Source organism: Muntiacus reevesi, chromosome 8 (genome assembly GCF_963930625.1).
Source record: "Muntiacus reevesi chromosome 8, mMunRee1.1, whole genome shotgun sequence".
NCBI lineage: Eukaryota > Metazoa > Chordata > Mammalia > Artiodactyla > Cervidae > Muntiacus > Muntiacus reevesi.
Window position 1 is genome coordinate 7,976,253 of NC_089256.1, and position 21,087 is coordinate 7,997,339.

Consider the following 21,087-nt stretch of genomic DNA (forward strand, 5'->3'; position numbering starts at 1 on the left):
TTTAAAAGGGATCAGGTCCAGTGACCTGCCTACTATTCTATTCTTCACAGAGCGATGCTCCAGGCTGTGCGTCCTGCCAGTCCACCCCCACATGACGTGACAGTCATGAAGCTTCGCCTGCCGCTGAACTGAAACATGTCTCCATGCTCACCAGGCCACACAGAGCTGCTCTGACTCCTCTTACAGATACTGGACAGAGAAAAGAGCTCTTCAGATACTGAAGACAACTTTACTTTGGCAGGTTAAGCGCCCTCTTCTACCTGGGAAGTTGAGTTTCCAGTCCACCGTGGACATTTCCCTCAGAAACCTGCTCTGGTCCACCAGGGCCCTGCCCAAGATACCAATGCCCAGTGTAGACTGACCCCCCATCATGGCTGATGAACTCTGATTGAAAAGAAAGACATGCACGATATACTATTTCATAGGGGCTTCCTTGGTGGCTCAGATGGTAAAGAATCTGCTGCAATGCAGGAGACCCCAGTTTGATCCCTGAGTTGGGAAGATCCCCTGGAGAAGGGAAGGGCTACCCACTCCAGTATTCCTGCCTGGAGAATTCCATGCAGACAGAAGCCTGGTGGGCTACAGTTCATGGGGTCACAAAGAGTTGGACACAACTGAGTGACTAACACATACACACACACACACATACACAGTTTCAAAAGCTCTCTCCACAAATGGCTGAAGCAGCCTTTGCGATACCAAGAGCCCTGGCTTCTGAGGATGCATCGTGACAGGGCTCTGTACTGTTCACACTGACTGAGCTTCCCGAGCCAGAGGTTTTCCCACAAAATCTCCCTTCTCACACCAATGTTTCAAATCAGCAACAATGAACTTCATTTTATGAAATAAGAAACAGAGGCTCCAGGAGGCCACGCCTGCCCAAGGCTCACCACAGCTAAGTGGCTGAGCAGCATTCAAACCCAAGGCTGTGGCTTCAGGGTCTGGGAGCTGGGCTCCCGCCACGCTGCCATTTTGGGGCTGCTCGGAAGGTGGTAAAATGAGCACAAAATGAGCATGAAAGAAAGGGTTGAAGCAGGAACATGGACGATTACAAACGAGCAGAAAAAGCAGCAAAACAAGGAGCCATCCACAAGTCTTCATAACCCAGTATCCTTTCCTGTCACATTGAAGGAGTGCTGCAATCTGAGAAGTTATTTTCCCACTTGTACTTATTTTAACTAGAATAACTGAGGATATTTATGCCTGACTTGTTTCCTTCTTCAAGTATCAGGAATTTCAGAATCACTCTATTTCCAAACTCAAAAACATCAAGGACTTGAAAATACAAAATGGATGATTCTTAGTAATGTCTATTAGCATAAAGTGAGTCATTGTTACCATTTAAAATAAACATATTTTGAGAAGCTACAAACTGTATTTTAATCTTTTTTGTATCCTCTCCCAACCACCTCCACCCCAATAGTATAGAAAAATCTCCAGCATACATAAGCCCTTAATAAATATGTTAGTATACATACACACTTTCTGTACTGAGAGGATGAAACACCTATTTAAGCAACCTGATTTTCTCATTGTAACCTGGGTCATAACTTTCTTATATTCAAAACATCAGAAAAATAAAACTACCATAGTGTCGAAATAAAATACACAATCATAGAAAACAAAATTATACTATTCACTTAAAGCATAAGAAAACCAAGTTCCATTTGACTGTCTCAAATATATTATCTGAAACAATTATATGTGCTAATCTGATATTCAAAAATTAATCAAAAGAAATAGAGAAGAAAAAAAGTCCATATATTTTAGGGTAAGAATGAAAATATAGGTGTTACTTAAGCAGACATCTTTGTATTATGAATTAGTCCAGTTTCTTACAGCATAATAATTAGCAGCCAATAAAGTGATTAAATAAATAAAGCAATTTAACTCAATTTTCACCGAAATTGTTAAATTCCAAAGTTACAGTTTACCTAGAAGCAGAAGAGCAGTAAGAAGGTCCATATCTTAATATCTTTCCAAACTCCCAAAGCATTGAAGAATAAAGACCTCAGACCCAGGCTGGCCAATTTATCCTGAAAATTTTCCCTAAAATAAGTACGGCTGAAAATTGGCTCTCCTAAAACAGAAGGTACTTTCAGAGGAGTTATATAAGCAAAACACACAGGCCAATTCACTGACGTGGAAACCACCTCACGCCATAGAGACGCAGCAACCCAAGTAACCCACACTCACGTCTCAGAACCCGTCAGTGTCGCAAACGAAGAACCAAGGTTGACTGTAACATCCTACCTCTCCAAGCAAAGGATGGAAAATTTTTAATGAAAAGCCACAAACAATTAAATGACTGATTCCAAACACACTTTCCGGAAAAGATTTTTTTTTTTTACAGTTCATTAACCATCTAGAGTATCTTTAAACTTCTTATGCCCACCTTCTCTTAATCTATTTTCCTATTCTGGAAGGTTAAAGTGAGTGCTTTTACTTCTCTTTACTATTAGAAGTGCCTATCATATGCATTAGATGTGTGCATAGAATATGTCACAAATCAGAGGTGAGGCAGGGAAATTTGCTCAAAGCCTCCTCCCTTCAAAACACTCATTCTGAATGCCAAGCCTTTCCCATGTCCCTCAGGACACTCAGAACATCCTATCTGGCCACCTGCCCTTCCTCCCATCATGCAGACTGTGACAGCAATGCTACCTCCTCCCAGAGAGGTCCTAAGCTGTGATGAGAGCCAAGCACTTGTCTCCCACCCACCGGGGTGAGATGGAAAGTGGAGGGCAGGTAGGCAGCAGCAAAAATACAATTACCAGCATTGCACAGATATTTTCTTGGCTTACAAGTACACAGCACCAGAAGGATAGAGAAATAGGGTTCTGCTTTCCAGAGCAGGTGTAGATTCATTCATTCACTGAAACACTCCTGAGGCACCTCCTATGTGGTTGGCAGTGCTGGTTCCTGGGATAAAGAGGGAAGCAGAAATGGGCCCTGTTCTCAAAGAGCAGCCAGTCTTGTAGAAGGAAAAGACACATATCCGAAAAATTATGGTATTGCAAGGCTTCTCTGGTGGCTCAGATGGTAAAGAATCCACCTGCAATGCATGAGACTTGGGTTCTATCCTTGGCTTGGGAAGATCCCCCGGAGAAGGGAATGGCAACACACTCCAGCGTTCTTGCCTGGATAATACCATGGACAGAACAGACTGGCGGGCTACAGGGGGCTCTCAAAGACTCAGACACAACTGAGCGACTTTCACTTCACTTCATGGCTAGTGCAAGGAGTGGGGCAGGTTCAGAGCACCCCAGACGTACAACCAAGAAGCCCATACCCAGGTGGGGAGTGATGGAAGCTTCCTGAAGGAGAAAGGGGTGAATGAACCATGTGGAGGAGAGGATGGGATGGGAGGCAGATAGAAGGGAGGTGAGGAGAACAGTCCAGGCAGACAGACCGGCTCCAGGCATAGAGAACAGCTTGGATGTGCAGAGAAAGCCAAGCCACTCAGCAACGCCGTGGTGTAGAGTGCCTCCCAGAGAGCCACTGCTGAAGGGTTACAACCAAGGAAGTGCCTGGTTGGATCTGTGTTTGAGGACCACCACGCTTAGGGAGAGTAGGGGGCATAGATTTGGGGCTCAGCCTGAGCACAGGCCCCCAGGTATGGGCTGAGGGCAGGTGGTGAAGCCTATGGACTGGCCTCCTCAGCCATGCTGCTGCCTTGCCACTCCGGGTTTCCCATGCACAGTCCCTGCTGCCCAGTTTGGTACTGGGACCAATTCCTCCACCCTCTCTGATAATGGACACTCAACCCCCAAGCCAAGCACCTCTGCTGTGCGGCCCAGCACGAGGACACAAGCTGACCACTCACTGTCCTCACCGTGGGAACCTGAACTAAGGATCCAGGAATAACCAGGCAGTTGAGGCATCCAGGGAGAAGCCAAAAGTATGTCATGAGGCCAAGTGATTGCTCTTGTTCCTCACAAGCAAAGATGTACATCCACCTACCACTAGCACCAACATTAAAAAGACTAGGTTGTTTGAAACCCAACTGTTTATTTAAAGAACACAGGTAATGACCTAGAGCATGGGATGAGGGGGTAAGTGGGAGGGAGGCGCAAGAGAGAGGGGATATATGTATACTTACAGCTGATTCATGATGTACAGCAGAAACTAACTGTAAAGCAATTATCCACCAATTGAAAAAATATCCTATGATAAACAATAATGGAAAAGAGTATTTTTAAAAAAAGATGTATACACACATACACACACACACACATTCTTTTTCTGGTGGCTCAGACAGTAAACAGTCTGCCTGCAATGCGGGAGATGTGGGTTTGAACTCTGGGTTGGGAAGATTCCCTGGAGGAGGGCATGGCAACCCACTCCAGTATTTTTGCCTGGAGAATCCTCACAGATAGAGGAGCTTGGTAGGCTACGATTCATGGGGTCGCAAAGAGTCGGATATGACTGAGCGACTAAGCACATATCACACACACACATATATACATGCAACTGAATCACTTTGCTGTCTAACAGGGATTAACAACATTGTAAATCAACTACACTTCAATAAAAAACAAAGTGAAAGAAGAAAAAGAACAAAGGCTTTGGGATCTATGTGTTTCCTCCCCATGGGGGCTTCTACTCCAGAGAGAAGCCCCCTTACCCTCCCAGCACCCATAACCACACTCACAGAACTGCAGGCTGAGGCTCACGAAGGCCAGCAGTGCAGCCAGGGCCAGCAGCAGCACGAAGCGATTGCGGAAAAGCATTATTGTTTATTTTATCTTCTCTTCATGGTTTCACCTCAGATCAGGAACACGTCCTGCGAAGAGAGGAGAGGCAAGAAACATGTTTCTGAGGCGGAAAACCAAGTCTGTTAACTGAAAAGAATCTGATCAGCCCTGTCCTCCAGCAGGGCAGCGTGAATCCCAGTCAGAGAACAACTGTGCACTGTTGCTGGTGTCTTTGCCCCCAAATCAGCCTGGCTAAGAAGGCACCCTTCAAATTAATGAGCGGAAACCGTTCTGGAAGGCTTCGTTTATCTGATCTCAACAGGCAAGGAGATTTTACGACATGGCCTTTGCAAAGAAAAATGGACAGGATGTTTATTGAGCACTTACAGTATGCCAGACCCAAGAAGTATTTACAAGGACCAGGAAATGAACACCCCATTCTGATCCCCAACTTCTTCAACCATTTCTGATGAACACTTTGCTATGATGACCCTGCGTCTTTGATCTCAGTAATTACCCTGAATGTCAATCACTGCCTCATGCTCCACTTTAACACCTTTAGGGATGGCTGGGCTGTGTCTAAGATATATTCCTACATCAAGCAGCCCCATAAGCTAATTAGAGACCTCCCCCCAACCTGGGACCACTGGGCCCATTTCAGCTGCATCCATGGGTCATCTTGCAGCCCCACCCACCATTCTAATTTCCTCTGACCATGTTAGGACTCTGCAGAAGGACTTCACAAAAATGCCAAATGTGGTTCTAAATGTCCATTCTGTGGGGAAAAAAAGGGAATGGTTGCCATGGGTATTTACCCCACTTAGATACCAAATTTATTTTCTGGTTCTCATTGGGGTTTAAAATAGAACTTGAAAAATCACAGCCTCTTCAGAAAAGGTTCTTAGCCACAGCAAGATTATAACCATTATTTCAAACCTGATTTTAGCAGCAGAAACTTTTTCTCCTTCAAATACAATAGAAAAGCAATCAGATAAAAGATCACCTGCTAATATGGTAAGCGTTGCACAACTCCATGACTATATTAAAAGCTACTGAATTATACACTTTGGGTGAGTTGTATGTGAATTATATCTCAATAAGGCTGTATTTTTAAGAACTTATGCAGGGAATGAGGCAGAAGCCAGAGACCTGGGGTCTCTTGCTGCCCCCCACCCACCCACCTTACCACCACACCCAAGGCCCTACAGGGGAGTTTAAGAACCATTCCTTTAAGGGACCTGTCAGACCTTCTACCACTGGACAACACTGGCTAAAAGACTGATGAAAATACACTGTACCTCACAAATGAGCCTGTATGTCCAGCATCCAGCAACCCTGTTAACAAATGAATCCCAATTTACACCTTCAAGTGAGCTCTGCTTCTTTCCCTTTAGTCACCACTCCTTTCCAGCGACCAGAGCTTCATGTCCCAAGATAATCTGTCCTCCTGGCGACACCCACCTCCTTGTCTGGGTAGGGACTCAACAGCCTCAGAAGCTCTCTGACATCTCTGGCTAAAACAACACATTACCCTGGCTGATCCCATCAGGATTTAACATACTTAGGACTCCAAATAAATGTTTGCTCTTTCCAAAACTGAAACTCCCCGTGGCCTCCACCTGGGTGTGTTTGCAAGGACACCCACAGACCCTGAAGGCAGCTCACCAGAATCTGCATTTGGTGAGGGGCCCAAGGTCAGGGCTTCTGCACTGAACCCCCGAGGCGGCTGAGATCACAATGAGACAGGATGTGGGCCCACTGATGTGCAGCCCGTAGTTTTGCCCTCCTGAGGCAACAAAGAGGGTGAAGCCCTCCTGTAAACAAACCTCATTCCCAGAGGTAAAGCATCAAGCCTGAGTGGCTCTGGGCCCCTGATCCAGGCTGGAGAGTTTCTTGCCTGGGGTGTCTGGGACGCATCACAATCCATTCTCTTGTATCCTTGACCGGGAGGGAGACCTTGGCAATACTCATCTGCTGGTTCAACAGTTAACTGTCCCCCACTCACCCTGCCGCAAAAGAAAACAACCAAAGTCAAATCCAAGTCACAGCCCCTCCACCTCTCACTGGGACAGGTTCGGCTGCTCGGCCAAGCTCTCCAGGGATGAGCACGGAAGGCGCCGCCACTCAGATGCAAACACTGGGCAGTATTTCCAAATCATACCCTAACTAGGTGGAACGTCAGCATTCCCTCAGAGCAGCCTCCCCGGGGCAGCCTCCAACCTTTGCTCCAGGAACCAGGAGCTTCTAACTGCTCAAAACCATCCATTCCCTTGGGTTTCCCATGACATGCCCCAGGGACAGGCTTGGTGATTTCAAACCTGCCCGCGGAAAACCGAACCTTAAGGGCATGAGGTTATTAATTGGTGATGACAGATATGAAATGAGAGGTGTGCCTCTAAAGTTTTCTGCTGCCTTTCAGGGTCACCCCACACGTCCGCACACTGACTCTAGTTGCCACCCATGTAAGTATACAGAAGAGGCTGGCTCTCGGCACGTGCCAGCTTGCTAGCTACCCAAGGACGGCTCGCTGCTTCTGGTTCACTAGCCTGTGGATTTCAGAACATCTCCCTCACTAGTCATTCCCAACTGGATTTGTTTACTTTACAATGATCCTCTTAGAAGGGGATCCTTTTAATTTGGGGAAGGTGAGTGGGGAGTGCACGTAGAGATTAGATCACAGAACAGGGAGAAGGTTCAGCTCAAATACCTTCTTTGGGTGGGTGTCCCTGTACCCCCAACAGTAAATATGCTAGAGCTCTCTCTCGTGTCTCTGTCTCCCTTCTGTCATGTCATTGCCTTCTTCTGAGACTAATACCGCATCTGGAATGGCTCCTTTTACTTTACATAAACATCTTCAAGTGTTCCTGCTTGGCAAATGGCCTCTAGGAGGGTCCTGCAGCTCTGCTTTTCGTGTGGGGACCACCTCTTCAGCAAGTGCAGGTGAAGTGCACAGAACTCTGGAGGTGGACAGACCTGGGTCAGAACCCCAAGCTTGGTGACCATGGGCCAAGTTACTTAACCTCTCTGAGACTCAGTTTCCTCATCTGTAATTTGGGACTAATTATGTTATGAGAACCGAATGAAAGGCTAAATAAGTGTAAACCTCAGTCAAAAGAAAATGATGTCAGTAGCTTTGCTACCTACTCATTTTCTTCTTCGGTTTTAATTTGGCTGCATCAGTTCTTAGTTGCAGCACATGAGATCTTTCACCGTGGTACACGGGCTCTCTGGTAGTGGCACGTGGTCCGAGGAGCTCGGGCTGGTTGCTTCTCAGTATGTGGGAATCTTAGTTCCCCCACCAGGGATTGAACCCATGTCCCCCTGTGCCTCCTGCATTGCAAGGCAGATTCTTAACCACAGGACCACGAGGGAAGTCCCCCCTACTCACCTCTGTCAGTTCACTCTACTGCTTCCTCCCTCTTCTTGAGAAATAGGAATAGTTTTTTAACCAGTTTGTTGGTTCCTCCAGCTACATGAGTACTGAAATGGTCACATGTTCTTGTCCCCATCCATCGCTCTGTCACTCCAGCTCAAACGCTATCTTCAGCATCTCACTGTGCAAACCAAACCTTGCTGTCTGGGGAAACCACCCACCCCCAATTTCTGAGCCTGGTGGTGTCTCTTGCCTCTGCAGCTGGAAGACCAGACTTGCTTCTTTGGTTGCTCTGCACTTGGGTGTGCGAGGTGAGAACTTTATTCTGGTACTAGGCCAGGTCTGGTCCTTCAACCACTTCCTGCCTCCAGCCTCTTGGGAGACTTCACCACCCTCATTGGCAGATGAGGCTGCTAGAGCTGCTAAGGAGGCCATCTATGGTTTTCCCGACACTGGCATTTTACACGAGGACAAATCACAATATGGTTCAGGGTCATCTTCAGATGGGCGTCAGGTAGAAACAACTGCTTTTGCTAGATTAAATCTCAGACTTACAGACAGCTTTGATTTGTTGCAGTGATGGCCCCCACTGTGTTCATGCTTTTCTGTATTCTTGGCTTTGGGAAGTGTCCCAGACCGACTCTAAGCTTGGACAAGGTCTATGCTTTGGGCACAAGCCAAAAGCTCTCTACGCTTTGCAGACAAGCTGCAAACAAAGGCATGAATAGCACTTTCGCATTAGGGCTTGTCTTCCCTGGCTGCTTTTAGAATACCGAGAGCACCGTGTGAAGACACCCAGGCGAGCTGCTGGAGGATGAGACCACACGGGGCCAAGGCAAGCACTCCCGGCTGAGGCTCTCTTCAACCAACCAGGCTGCCTGCCAGTCACCATACATGTGAGCAAAGCCATCCCAGACCTTCTAGTCCAGCCACACCACCCATAGATGGAGAGTCAACCCAGACTAAAAGAACTGTGTGGCCAACCCCCAGGTCACACAAAATATGAAGGCTGCTGTTTTCAATCCTTTGGAAGCTTGATACATGTAAAGCAAAAACTAGCTATTCCCATAGAGAGAAAACATTTTGGGTCTTTACCAGGAAATCCTAAGCCAGGGTGTAGATTTCCATATCCTCATCTTTTTTCTGCAGGCCCCACATGCCAAAGCTCCATCTCATCCACATTCTTCAATATGCTGAGGGCTTTTTGGGAAAGGGGATATATTTAGTTCTAGATTGAAAATACTGAGGATATGCTGGGTTAACCAGATGGCTGGGATCATGTGACTGCCTTACTGCTTTTAGTTTTCCAGCTACTGACATCTCCATGTACCTGAGGCTTTTCACTTGATGACACAAGCCTTCACATGGGAACACCGAACATTGCCCCTTGATAAGTAAGCTCTGGGTTTCTGTGCCCCTACTTTCTGACTCTCTCTTGGCAGTCCAAATGGCAAATAATGATCAGAATCTCATCACTTCCACTCGTGCTAGCACCAGCCTGGTGTGTACACAGCCCAGGGGCAGGGGAGGGAGCAGCACATTGACACTGAGGCCTGAGGTAAGTACCTCCGTGCTGTTCTCCTGGAACTTGTGTTCTTAGAAAACGGGATAGGAAGGTCACGCTCTGTTCTTTTCATTCTAAACAGCTAAATAATAATTATATAATGCAAAATTCACATAGCTTTGAAGTTTGTGTTTGCAGCTGGAGCTAGGATCCCAATGTGTGTGTAAGCGCTGTGTGTAAGCAGTGTGTGTACACAGGTGTGTGCCCACGTGAGAAGCCTGTGCCTGGCTCCAGTGCGTGCGTCTTCGCTTCTTCAGTGAAAAAAGACCCAGGGGAGCCCCAACACCGCAGAAAGCACGAGGCTTCAGAGGCTGGCAGAACTGTGTCCGCTCTCCGCTCTACCACTGCCTTGTCTGTGACCTCCTGACAACTGGACTTCGCCAAGTTTCAGGACACTGATCTTTAAATAAGACTGGGGATAAGAGTATAAATGAGCAGAAGGGCAGTGAGGAGTAAATGTCACGATACACAGAGCACTTGGCACAAAGCAGGGATGTGCGATGTCGGGCTCCCCAGCTCTGGAGAAATCATACAGACCTCCCTGCTAGTAATTCAGTCATCCGACTCTTTGTGACCCCATGGACTGTAGCCTACCAGGCTCCTCTGTCCATGGGATTTCCCAGGCAAGAACACTGGAGTGGGTAGCCATTCCCTTCTCCAGGGGATCTTCCCAACCCAGGGATCAAACCCAGGTCTCTTGCATTGCAGGCGGATTCTTCACCATCTGAGCCACCAGGAAATTCCACCATCTAAACACAAAGATTTGCCCTTTCCCTGAGCTGCTGCTTCTGCCACACACTGTGGTTCCCCTTCCAAATCCTGGCCACCGCCACTTCCTATTCACTGGCCCAGCCCCATCCATCAGTGGGGAGCCACGTGTGCAGCTTGTTCCTGCCCCTGCCCCCACCATGCCAGCCTTCCTCAGGGCTGACTCAGCTGTGGTGTCCCGCCTCGCCACAGGTTTTCCAGCCTGGAACATGTGTCTCGGCTTCTGTCAGAAGACAGGCTTACCAGCCAACGGACTCTGTCTCTGTGGCTCAAGCTCCAGCGCCATTCTCCAGAGTCCCTTTCTCCTTTCCATCCCTGGTGAGGAGCCTCTCTGGCACTCAAGAAATCAGGCACTCCTTGGGTTCCCTTCTGGTCATAATCCTGCATATTCCCTGCACGGGAGCTTGGAGCACGCACACCCCTGGATCTCCTGCAACTCCTCTAGTTACCCCACTGGACTTGTCCAAGTCATCCCAAGTGATAGCCGGGACTCGGCCCTCAACAGAGACTCCACAGTCTGCTCACTCACAGCCCAGAAAGCAAAGTCCACAGTGACAGAAGAGTCACTGCTACATCAGTAGGGGGAGTAGGACTGCGACCTGCTTCAGGATAGCTCCCACATCTCCTAATCCTCAGACATCACTGTCCATAAATGGAAGATGCTCTTGACTCAATATGGCAACAGGACCAAATCCAACCCCTACAAATACTTCAGTGGAAACAACTGCTTCATGGTGTGGGCTGAACATCTAATAGTCACCAGTCATCAAATGTCTACTGGGCACAGTTTTAGTCCCCACTGCTAAACCCACAAAGTAAAAAATACCTTAAATCCAGAAATAGAATTATTACTCTGCATCCCTGATGAAGCAGCAAAAAAGAAAACAGATGAACAGAGAACTCAGTCACCTTAATTCAACTTTACCATAGATTTGAAGAATGAAAGAAAATACTTTAGAATGTAATTTTGAAAAAAAGCACTAGGAAATAGGCAGGTCTCATTACAGTATTATGGTAAATACCATTTCTGAATTAAGAGGAAAAAAGGAATATATCAAAGGCATTTTTACAAGCTACCATTCTACCATCAGAGATTTCCAAAGTGCAAGCCCTGGCCTGACTGCCACCCTGTAAAAGCTGGAAATGCCACATTTAGTGACTCCAGTCTCAGAGTCCCCTTCAAAGTGTACAGAATTTAGGGTTTTAAACATGACAAAGACCATTTGAAAGAAAAATGTGCATTCAATTATCTCATTTGTGTAGTTAAAATACCATTACCAGGAATAGAAAGATGGTATTAAAGAAAATGCTTTAGATGTATTCTATACTTTGATTTTTTTTTCAGTCCTAATCATTTTGGCCCAAGTAAATACAGCATTATAATTAAGAAAACCCTAAAGTCTATAATTGTGAAGTAAATATGAACCAAACAAAGGTAAAAGCTACATCTTCATCGTCCTCCGTCTCCAAGGTGACCTCAAAGTGGGGTTTAATTGCAAAATCAAAGATGCCTGGCTAAGAATAAACCAACCTTAAAGTCTGATGAGTGAGAGCCTGATAGATTCCAGAACCTCCTGGAAAGCGCCACAGGGGCTGTGGGCTCCCAGATGTCACTCACATTCCAGCTACTCAAGTGACAGCTAATGTGCAGGCTGGGCTCTAAAGGTTGAAACCAATTCATTCAACCAGTCAATCAGCTGATTCAAAATGTTTATTTCCCCGAAGCCAAAGCGCGCTTCCCTGGTGGCTAAGTGGTGAAGAATCTACCTGCGGATGCAGGAGACGTGGGTTTGATCCTTGAGCCAGGAATAATCCCTGGAGAAGGAAATGGCAACCCTCTCCAGTATTCTTGCCTGGGAAATCCCATAGACAGAGGAGCCTGGGGGCTACAGCCCAGGGGGTTGCACACAGTCAGACACAATTTAGCAACTAAACAATAACAACTTCCAAAGTGCCGAGGATGCAGGATACAGGACACAGTTTCTTCCATTTTGAAGCTTATATCTGAAATGTACTTATGGGAGAAAGGATATGAGATCTAGGAATTGCTTTAAAATATTCTGGAAGTGCGGGTGAGGTCGGTGGGGAGAGGTCAAAGAGGAATTAACAAAATAAGACTGGCAAACTGTGACAACTTCTGAAGCTGGGTGATGAATCTTAGAGGGCACATCATATAATCCTCTGTCCTTCTGTGTATGTTTGAGGTTTTAAGCATTAAAAAAAAAAGAAGCAGCTCACAGTCTGGTCAGTGCAGCAAAGAGTAAATGGACCATTAGGCTTGTGACACTAGAACCATCAACGAGAGAGAGAATTGGGGAGGGAGGGGTTGACCCACCTAGGCCCAGAGAGGATGGCAGGTTTCCTGTGCAGGAGGCTCTGCCCAAGTTCAGTCTTCAAGAGCAGCCTGGAGCTGAGGCATTTGTAATTGCATTTTAGGAAAATAATTGTATTTTAGGAATGAACCAAAGAAACAACCCTAAATGAGACCATCCTGACTCGAGGGGAGCAGGAGGAGGGTTGGCATCATTGTGGGTGAGGAGACCCTGAACAGGGAGGTGGGTTAGCCCAAGCGCCACCCCACAGTTTCACGTTCAGTGAGTCTGCTGCACCTGGAGACCGCAGGCTGCCCAGAAACCCCACTGGGGCTGGGTCAGGGAGCCCTGATCTCATCTGGATCTGCTCCTCCATGTGGAGTTTGCCTGTGGTCTGGTGCCGACAGGTGGGTGGCCGTAAGAGCCTCACTCCCCCCACCTAGGCCAGCCTGCCCACAAAACCAAGGAACCCCACCACTTAGAGGACTATACTGCATACCCACTGGCACCCCCTCCCTTCCTGGAGTCCCCTCTGAGCACAGAGCCACTGACCTCCAGCATGGAGCAAGAGGCAGCGTCTGATGTCAGGAGCCAGGCCACCAAGCAGTGTCGGCTTGAGGGACAGGCCTACTTCAGGCACTGACCCTCATTTTCTAGGGCTGGGGCTCCACCTCTCCCCAGCACAGCCTCCTCTGGGAACACAGGACAAGAGCAGGCCGAGGTCTCCCTGTCCCTCTCAGCAGGGGCGACACTTGAAAGGATGCTTGCGAGCCATGTGATGAGCCCCCATGGAACATTCTGCACTGCGCCCCACACTGACCCCTCCCCAGACGGCTCTCTCACCCACAATACTCTCCTCCCGAAGAACAGCCTGTGCTGGTGAGGGGTAATGTAACCCACAGTGCCATGCCCAGACGTGGCAACAGCCCCTCCTGGCTATGGGGTCACCAAGGAGGGGGAGAATCACAGCAGATCACCCCCGAAGTTGGCCCTGATTTCTGGGCTCCCCATGACCTGGCCACACCTCACAAATCCCACTGCAGTCCCAGTCCTACCCATGACATGGAGTTAAGTCTGTGGGCCCTGGAGTCAGATGGCCGGGTCTCCTTCTCTAACCCTTCATGAGCCACAGCTGCCCCATCCACGAAATGGAACAGTCCGTCTCACAGGGCGTGTAAGGGCTAAGGGGGTCAATTCACGTAAGGGACACGGCCCAGTTCCGGGCTCCCAGTAAAGGCTTTAACACCTACCACCCACATGCGGCTGCTCAGCCTGCTGCCGCCTGTCTCTGCACCCACTCCAGAGGCAGAATGCCTGTGCATGGGGGCCACGCCAGAACAAGTCAGAGCTTGAAGAGGTCTTAAACACCACCTGGTGCAAGTCCCCTGTCTGACTGGGAAGACAGGCCTAGGGCAGGTGAGAGCTGGCACAAGGCTCCAGGCTGCTCAGGGAGCCTGGCCCTCCTGGCTCACACGCCTGCTCCACAACCTGAGAGTGGCAGCCAGCACTCTGCTGTGGTCACGTCCACATCTGCCTCTTCACTGTGGCAGACACTCCTCCAGTGGTTATTCTCACTTTCTTACCAACAGAATCCTCTAGGTTTCAGCTGGACACATGGCCACCCAGCTAGAGAGAGCTAGTTCCCAGACTCCCTTGCAACTAGTCATCATCATGTGACCCTGTCATCATGTGACCAGGTTGCACCCAAAGAATTATGACTGTAAGTAATCTCTGCAATTCTGGGTAAAAGGAGGCTTCCCACACTGCCCCACTCTGCCCTTCCTTCCTCCCCACCCCACACTCTGAAACACTGGAGTAGTGGTGAGCCAGCTTTCTTGATGTCCATGGAGACAACATTCATGTGAATGACAGAGAAGAATCCTAGATGATCCTATGGGAGAGTCCACCCAACTCCTTGACCATCTACCAGTTCATACTTTTTGCTGTTTAGTTGCTAAGTCATATCCAATTCTTTGCAACCCTATAGACTGCAGCATGCCTGGCTTCCCTGTCCCTCACTATCTCCTGGAGTTTGCTCAAACTCATGTTAATGAGTCAGTGATGCCATCCAACCATCTCATCCTCTGTCACTGTCGTCTCCTGACTTCAATCTTTCCCAGGATCAGGGTCTTTTCTAATGAGTTAGCTCTTCACGTCAGGTGGCCAAAGTACCGGAGCTTCAGCTTCAGCATCAGTCTTTCCAGTGAGTATTCAGGGTTGATTTCCTTTAGGATTGACTGATTTGATATCCTTGCAGTTCAAGGGACTCTCAAGAGTCTTCTCCAGCACCACAATTCAAATCACCAATTCTTCAGTGCTCAGCTTTGTCTATGGTCCAACTCTTACATCTGTACATGACTACTGGAAAAATCATAGCTTTGATTATATGCACCTTTGTCAACAAAGTGATGTTTCTGTTTTTTAATACGATGGCTAGCTTTTCTTCCAAGGAGAAAGCATCTTTTAATTTTGTGGCTGCAGTTACCATCCGCAGTAATTTTGGAGCCCAAGAAAATAAAATCCATCACTAAAATGTATCTCACAAGCTTTGTAAGTCATTGTTATCTCAATTCTTTTAAAGCAGCCAGTGAAGTACCTTAACTAGAATTCACCATTAGCTTTAAAGAACACTGGTCCTCTCTATGGGGTCTCCCTCTGAGGATGTTATAAATATGCACACACATATTCATGGTGAAACAGGCTGAGCATCACTCTTAGATGTGACATAAATGAGACATGGCTGGGGTAACCTTTGTCCTTTTTGAGTTGTATGTTTTGTTTTATCTCAAACTATTCATGTAGCTATCCAGATGGCTTGGCTGCAAGTAACAGAAAACCCTGCTAATGCAAAAGGACCCATCAACATTCTTACATAATGACTCACAATGTTAGGAACTGCTGCTCCAGAGTGGCTGAATTCAGCAACTTGAAGGCATCATCAGGAAGCCAGCATCTCTTCATCTCTGGGCTTTCTGCCATCCCCTGTGCTTAGGACGGCTCCCTTCGAGAGTCACAGATGGTGACCACTTTCCAGGTATCACACTTGGCACTACACAGAAGCAGAAGGGGACAATCCTGCACACTTCTACTAGAAGCCAGGATGCCCTCCCAGAAACTCTCCAGTGGACTTCCCCAAATGTCTAACGGCCAGAACTGTGTCACATGCCCATGTTCCAGACTGATCGCTGGCACCAGGAACGGAGCTCAGAGATTGGGTAAAATCAATAAAGATTCATCTCCTGGCAGGATGAGACCCACACAGGGAGGGAGACGGTGGAGACCTGAACAGAATCGGAGTTCTGTCAGGGCGGAGGGAGGGAGGGGTGCCTGTACCAACCCACAGCTGGAGAAGATCTGACAACACACACAGTCATTCTAGAAAATTATTCTCAAACCCAGTCATCTGATGACAGTGGCAGCCCTTTTCAGATCTAGCAATCAAAGCACATGTCGCCATAATGATATGTTTAAGGAGCATCAGTGCTGGTTTGCTTGGGTATAACCAGCAGAGCAGCATCCCTCAGCCTACTGACGACAGGCTCTACTAAAAAGACCTTTTATTCCACATTCACATGTGCTTAAATATGCAGCATGAATTATTTGTCATTTCTTCCCAAACAGGATTTTCAGACAGATAATCTGCAGAATTAGTATTTTTAAATCCCGGAATGAGTAAAGTGATTTTTCCGCCCCCCTGCATTTTTGAGCTACAGGTACCCACCACTTTCCCCTTTGAGATTTTTGCCAGCTCGACAAAGGATAAACTTGTGAGGGCTACTGATCATTTCTCAGGACCAGAACAGACTAAAATAAATAATCCAGCAAGCCAGGATTTTCACTTTTATTTTATCTTCAGTGATTTTTTTCCCTGACATTTGAGGAGATGTCTGGGTTCCAGCCAACTTGGCTGCTTTGCTCTTTCTTAAGTTTTAGAAGCACTGCATCTGAAACTGGCATTCTTATTTTAGAATGTCAGAGCAATGATAAGTACCTCAACACAAAAAGGAGAACACGCAGTTGGCAAGCCTTACTCACCACAAAACCACTTAAAAATATAGCTGATTCTTTTTATTTTGCAAGCAAACTGTGTCAATTAAAAGTTTCTTAAAATGTCAAGGAAAGCACAAAAGGACTGAATAGGCAGGGCTGTAAAACTGGAAATGTAAGTGGTGTACAATTGAAGATTTCAGTGATAAAGTCAAAATTTTAAAGGCAGAAAAAAAAAGGCTTACAATGTCCTGAGAATCTCAACTGTGCAAGTTGAATCAGACATGCCTGAAAGTACAGGCTGCCAAGGTCACTTATGCTTTTTGAAAGCTGTATTATCTATGTTAACAATACTACAGGGAAATAGAATTTTGCTATGGACAGATCCATGAACAGAGCACTTGTTCACACAACAGACTGCGGCATTTCTCCCAGGGAGGCCTTGCTCAGGCTGGGGGCACACTCACTGAGAGAGCCCTGACAAACCCGTGCTCACTGCTGGCCCACCTCACGGCTCAGCTGTGGCAGGGCATGGGGCCCAGGTCCTCTGCGGGTCACTATCACTGCTGGTGCTGGTGGGCAGGAGCTCTCTGCCTCTAAAATACCTTTCAGAAAACTTCTGGGTGGGGAGTAACTAAGCCTGTCTGCCACAACTGCTGAGCCTGTGTGCTGCAACTACTGAAGCCCTCATGCCCCAGAGCCTGAGCTTTGTAACAAGAGCAGCCACCACAATGAGAAGCCCGTGCACTATAAGGAAGAACAGCCCCACTCACCACAACTAGAGAAAGCCCAAGCGCAGCAACAAAGACCCAGCTTAGGCACAAGGAAATAAATAAAAAATTTAAAGTAAGAAAGAAAACTGCTGGGTGACTCAGTGTGAGGCTGGCAGCATCAGTATCGATACGGAATTAGCCCTCCTACCTAAGGAGGTGGTTTACCTGCTGGAGGTGCTGTGGAGGGGTGACGGGGATGACTTGTAGCAGCACCCATATGCTGAGATCCAAAAATTCTCTGATTCAGATGTTCTGAGAAACTCTCAAAACTGGTGTGGTTTTTTGTCTCCTTTGCATGTATGAAGATACAGGTAAAGCAAAAACAGAGCTAAGAAGATGGTCACATAGAATCACAGACATTTATCTTGGAAGGAGTCTGAATTGCTATTTAGTCTCAGCTTCCTTCCATCCAGTCTCATCACTTCATGGCAAATAGATGGGAAAACAATGGAAGTGGTAAGGGACTTTATTTTTGGGGGCTCCAAAATCACTGCAGATGGTGACTGCAGCCATGAAATTAAAAGATGCTTTTTCCTTGGAAGAAAAGCTATGACCAACCTAGAGAGCATATTAAAAAGCAGAGACATTACTTTACCAACAAAGGTCCATCTAGTCAAAGTTATGGTTTTTTCACTAGTCATGTATGGATGTGAGAGTTGGACTATAAAGAAAGCTGAGCGCCAAAGAATTGATGCTTTTGAACTGTGGTGTTGGAGAAGACTCTTGAGAGTCCCTTGGACTTCAAGGAGATCCAATCAGTCAATCCTAAAGGAAATCAATCCTGAATATTCATTGGAAGGACTGATGCTGAAGCTGAAACTCCAGTACTTTGGCCACCTGATGCTAAGAACTGACTCATTGGAAAAGACCCTGAAGCTTCGAAAGATTGAAAGTAGGAGGAGAAGGGGGTGACAGAGGATGAGATGGTTGGATGGAAGCACTGACGCAATGGACATGAGTTTGAGTAAACTCTGGGAGTTGGTGATGCACAGGGAAGCCTGGTGTGCTGCAGTCCATGGGGTCGCAAAGAGTCAGACATGACTGAGCAACCGAACTGACTGACCCTTCCAATAAAGTAGGAAATAACACTATAATAAGTTCCATTTAGATTGAATCCTCTTAAAGTTGTAATGAAATACAAGCCTCAAAGTCAATGGTATTAATATATATAATGGTGAAAAGCTAAAAGTTTTTCTCTAAGATCAGAAACAAGACAAGGATGCTCACTCTTGCCACTTTTATTCAGTACAATACTAGAAGTCCTAGCCAGAGCAATTAGGCAAGATAAAGAATTCAAAGGCATTCAAATCAGAATGGAAGAAGTAAAACTGTCTCTAGTTGCAGATGACATAATATTATATGCAGAAAACCCTAAAGATTCCACCAAAAAACTGTCAGAACTAATAAACAATCTCAGTAAAGTCACATGATACAAAACCAATACACAAAAATCAGTTCTTTTCTACATTAAAAACAAGCTATCAGAAAAAGAAATTAAGAAAACAATCCCATCTACAACTGAATCAGAAAGAATAATACCAGGAATAAATTTAACTAAGGAGGTAAAAGATCTGTACACTGACAACAATAAGATATTGATGAAAGAAAGTGAAGACAAAATAAATGGAAAGATATTCCAGGCTCATAGTTTATAAGAATTAATATTGTTAAAATGTTCATACTACCCAAGGCAATCTACATATTCTATCAAAATCCCAATGTCATTTTTCACAGAAATAGAAAAACAATTAAAATTTGTAAGGGACACTGAAGAACACAATTAGCCAAAGCAATCTTGAGAAAGAACAAAGCTGGAGGCATCACACTTCCTGATTTCAAGCTACATTATAAAACTATAGTAATTAAAACAGTATGCTATTAGCACAAAAACAGACACATAGATCAATGGAACAGAATAGAGAACCAGAAATAAACCCACACATAAATGGTTAATTGATTTACAACAAAGAAGCAAAGGATAGGGAAAGGATAGCCTCTTTGATAAACGGTACTGGAAAACTGGACAGCCACATGCAAAAGAATGAAGCCGGATCCCTATCTCACACCATACACAAAAACTGACTCAAATGGATTAAAGATTTGAATAAAGGCCTGTAATTATAAAATTTGTAGAAGAAAATATAGGGGGGTAAGCTCCAAGATCACTTAGCAGTGATTTTTTTCTTTTTTTGGGGGGGATTTAGACACCACAAGCAAAGGCAACAAAAGCAAAAATAAAGAAGTGGGACTATATAGAACTCAGAAGCCTCTGCACAGCAAAGGAAATCACCAACAAAATGAAAACAAATGAAATAAAACATCTGCAAATCATATGTGAAATAAGGAGTTAATATCCAAATTATATATAAAGAACTTACACAACTCAACAGCAAAAAAACAAGCAATCTGATTTAAATAGAGAAGAGAAACTGAATAGACATTTTTCTAAAGAAAACATATAAATGGCCAACAAGAAAATGAAAGTATGTTCAATGTCACTAATCATCAGGAAAATGCAAATCAAAACCACAAGGCGATACCACCTCACAGCTATTAGACTGGCTATTTTCAAAAAATACACAAGATAATAAGTGTTAGGATTTGGAGAAAAGAGAACCATTGTGTACACTGGTTGGACTGTAACTCAGTGCAGTCCCTAGAGAAAACAGTATAGAGGATCCTTAAAAAAGTAAAAATAGAACTACCATATGATCCAGTAATTCCACTTCTGGCTGTATGTCTCAAGGAAACAAAATTACACTCTTGACACATTTGCACCCCACATTCACAGCAGCATTATTTACAATAACCAAGATTACCTCTGTATCTATTACATCTTTATACACATTACATTCTCTTTATCCATTCACCTGTTGATGGACACTTAGGTTGTTTATACACACAAAGGCATGCACATACACACACACACAGCCATGAAACGGATGTCATTCAGCCATGAAAAATAAGGAAATACTACCATTTGTGACAGCGTGCATGGACGTTGAAGTCATTGTGGTTAGTGAAATAAGTCAGACAAAATAAGACAAATAGCATATGATCTGACTTATATGTGGAATAATCTTAAAAACAAAACTGAACTCATAGAAATAGAGAGCAGATTGGTGGTTGCCAAAGGTAGGGAATGGGCAGTAGGAGAAATGAGCGAAGGCAGTCAAAAGGTGCAAAGTTCCAACTATAAGATAAATAAATTCGTGGGATGTTAGGTACAGCATAATGACTGTGGTTAACAATACTCTATCCTATATTTGAAAGTTGTTAAGAGAATAGATCTTCAAAGTTCTCACTGTAAGAAAAAAATGTTTTGTAACATTGTGAGGTAAATGATATTAACTAGACTTACTGTGGTGATTATTTTGCAATATACACACATATACCAAACCCTTATGTTATACACCTTAAGCTAATACAATGTTGCATGTCAACTGCATCAATCAAATTGAAAGAAAAAAGAAGATAGGATATAAATTGGTGTTGAGTATATATGAATGTATAGTGCTAAAAAATAAGAAAATGACCAAAAGAAAAGAGAGAAAGGCAAACTTGAAAGTCACAAGCTACAGAAACAGAGCTTCCACAAGCTTGGCACCCCAAA

The 21,087-nt window shown here is 45.5% G+C and overlaps 1 protein-coding gene across 3 annotated transcripts in view; it reads right to left on the minus strand.

Annotated features, from left to right (window-relative positions):
• The window catches only part of PXYLP1 (2-phosphoxylose phosphatase 1), a 78,742-nt gene that overhangs the window by 37,042 nt on the left and 20,613 nt on the right, over window positions 1-21,087 (minus strand). For all 3 annotated transcript variants that reach the window (XM_065942490.1, XM_065942488.1, XM_065942489.1), the window contains one exon: window positions 4,655-4,786. In XM_065942490.1, coding sequence (XP_065798562.1) covers window positions 4,655-4,733 — 79 coding nt within the window. In that variant the 5' untranslated portion in view covers window positions 4,734-4,786. The remainder of the gene's footprint in view (window positions 1-4,654; window positions 4,787-21,087) is intronic.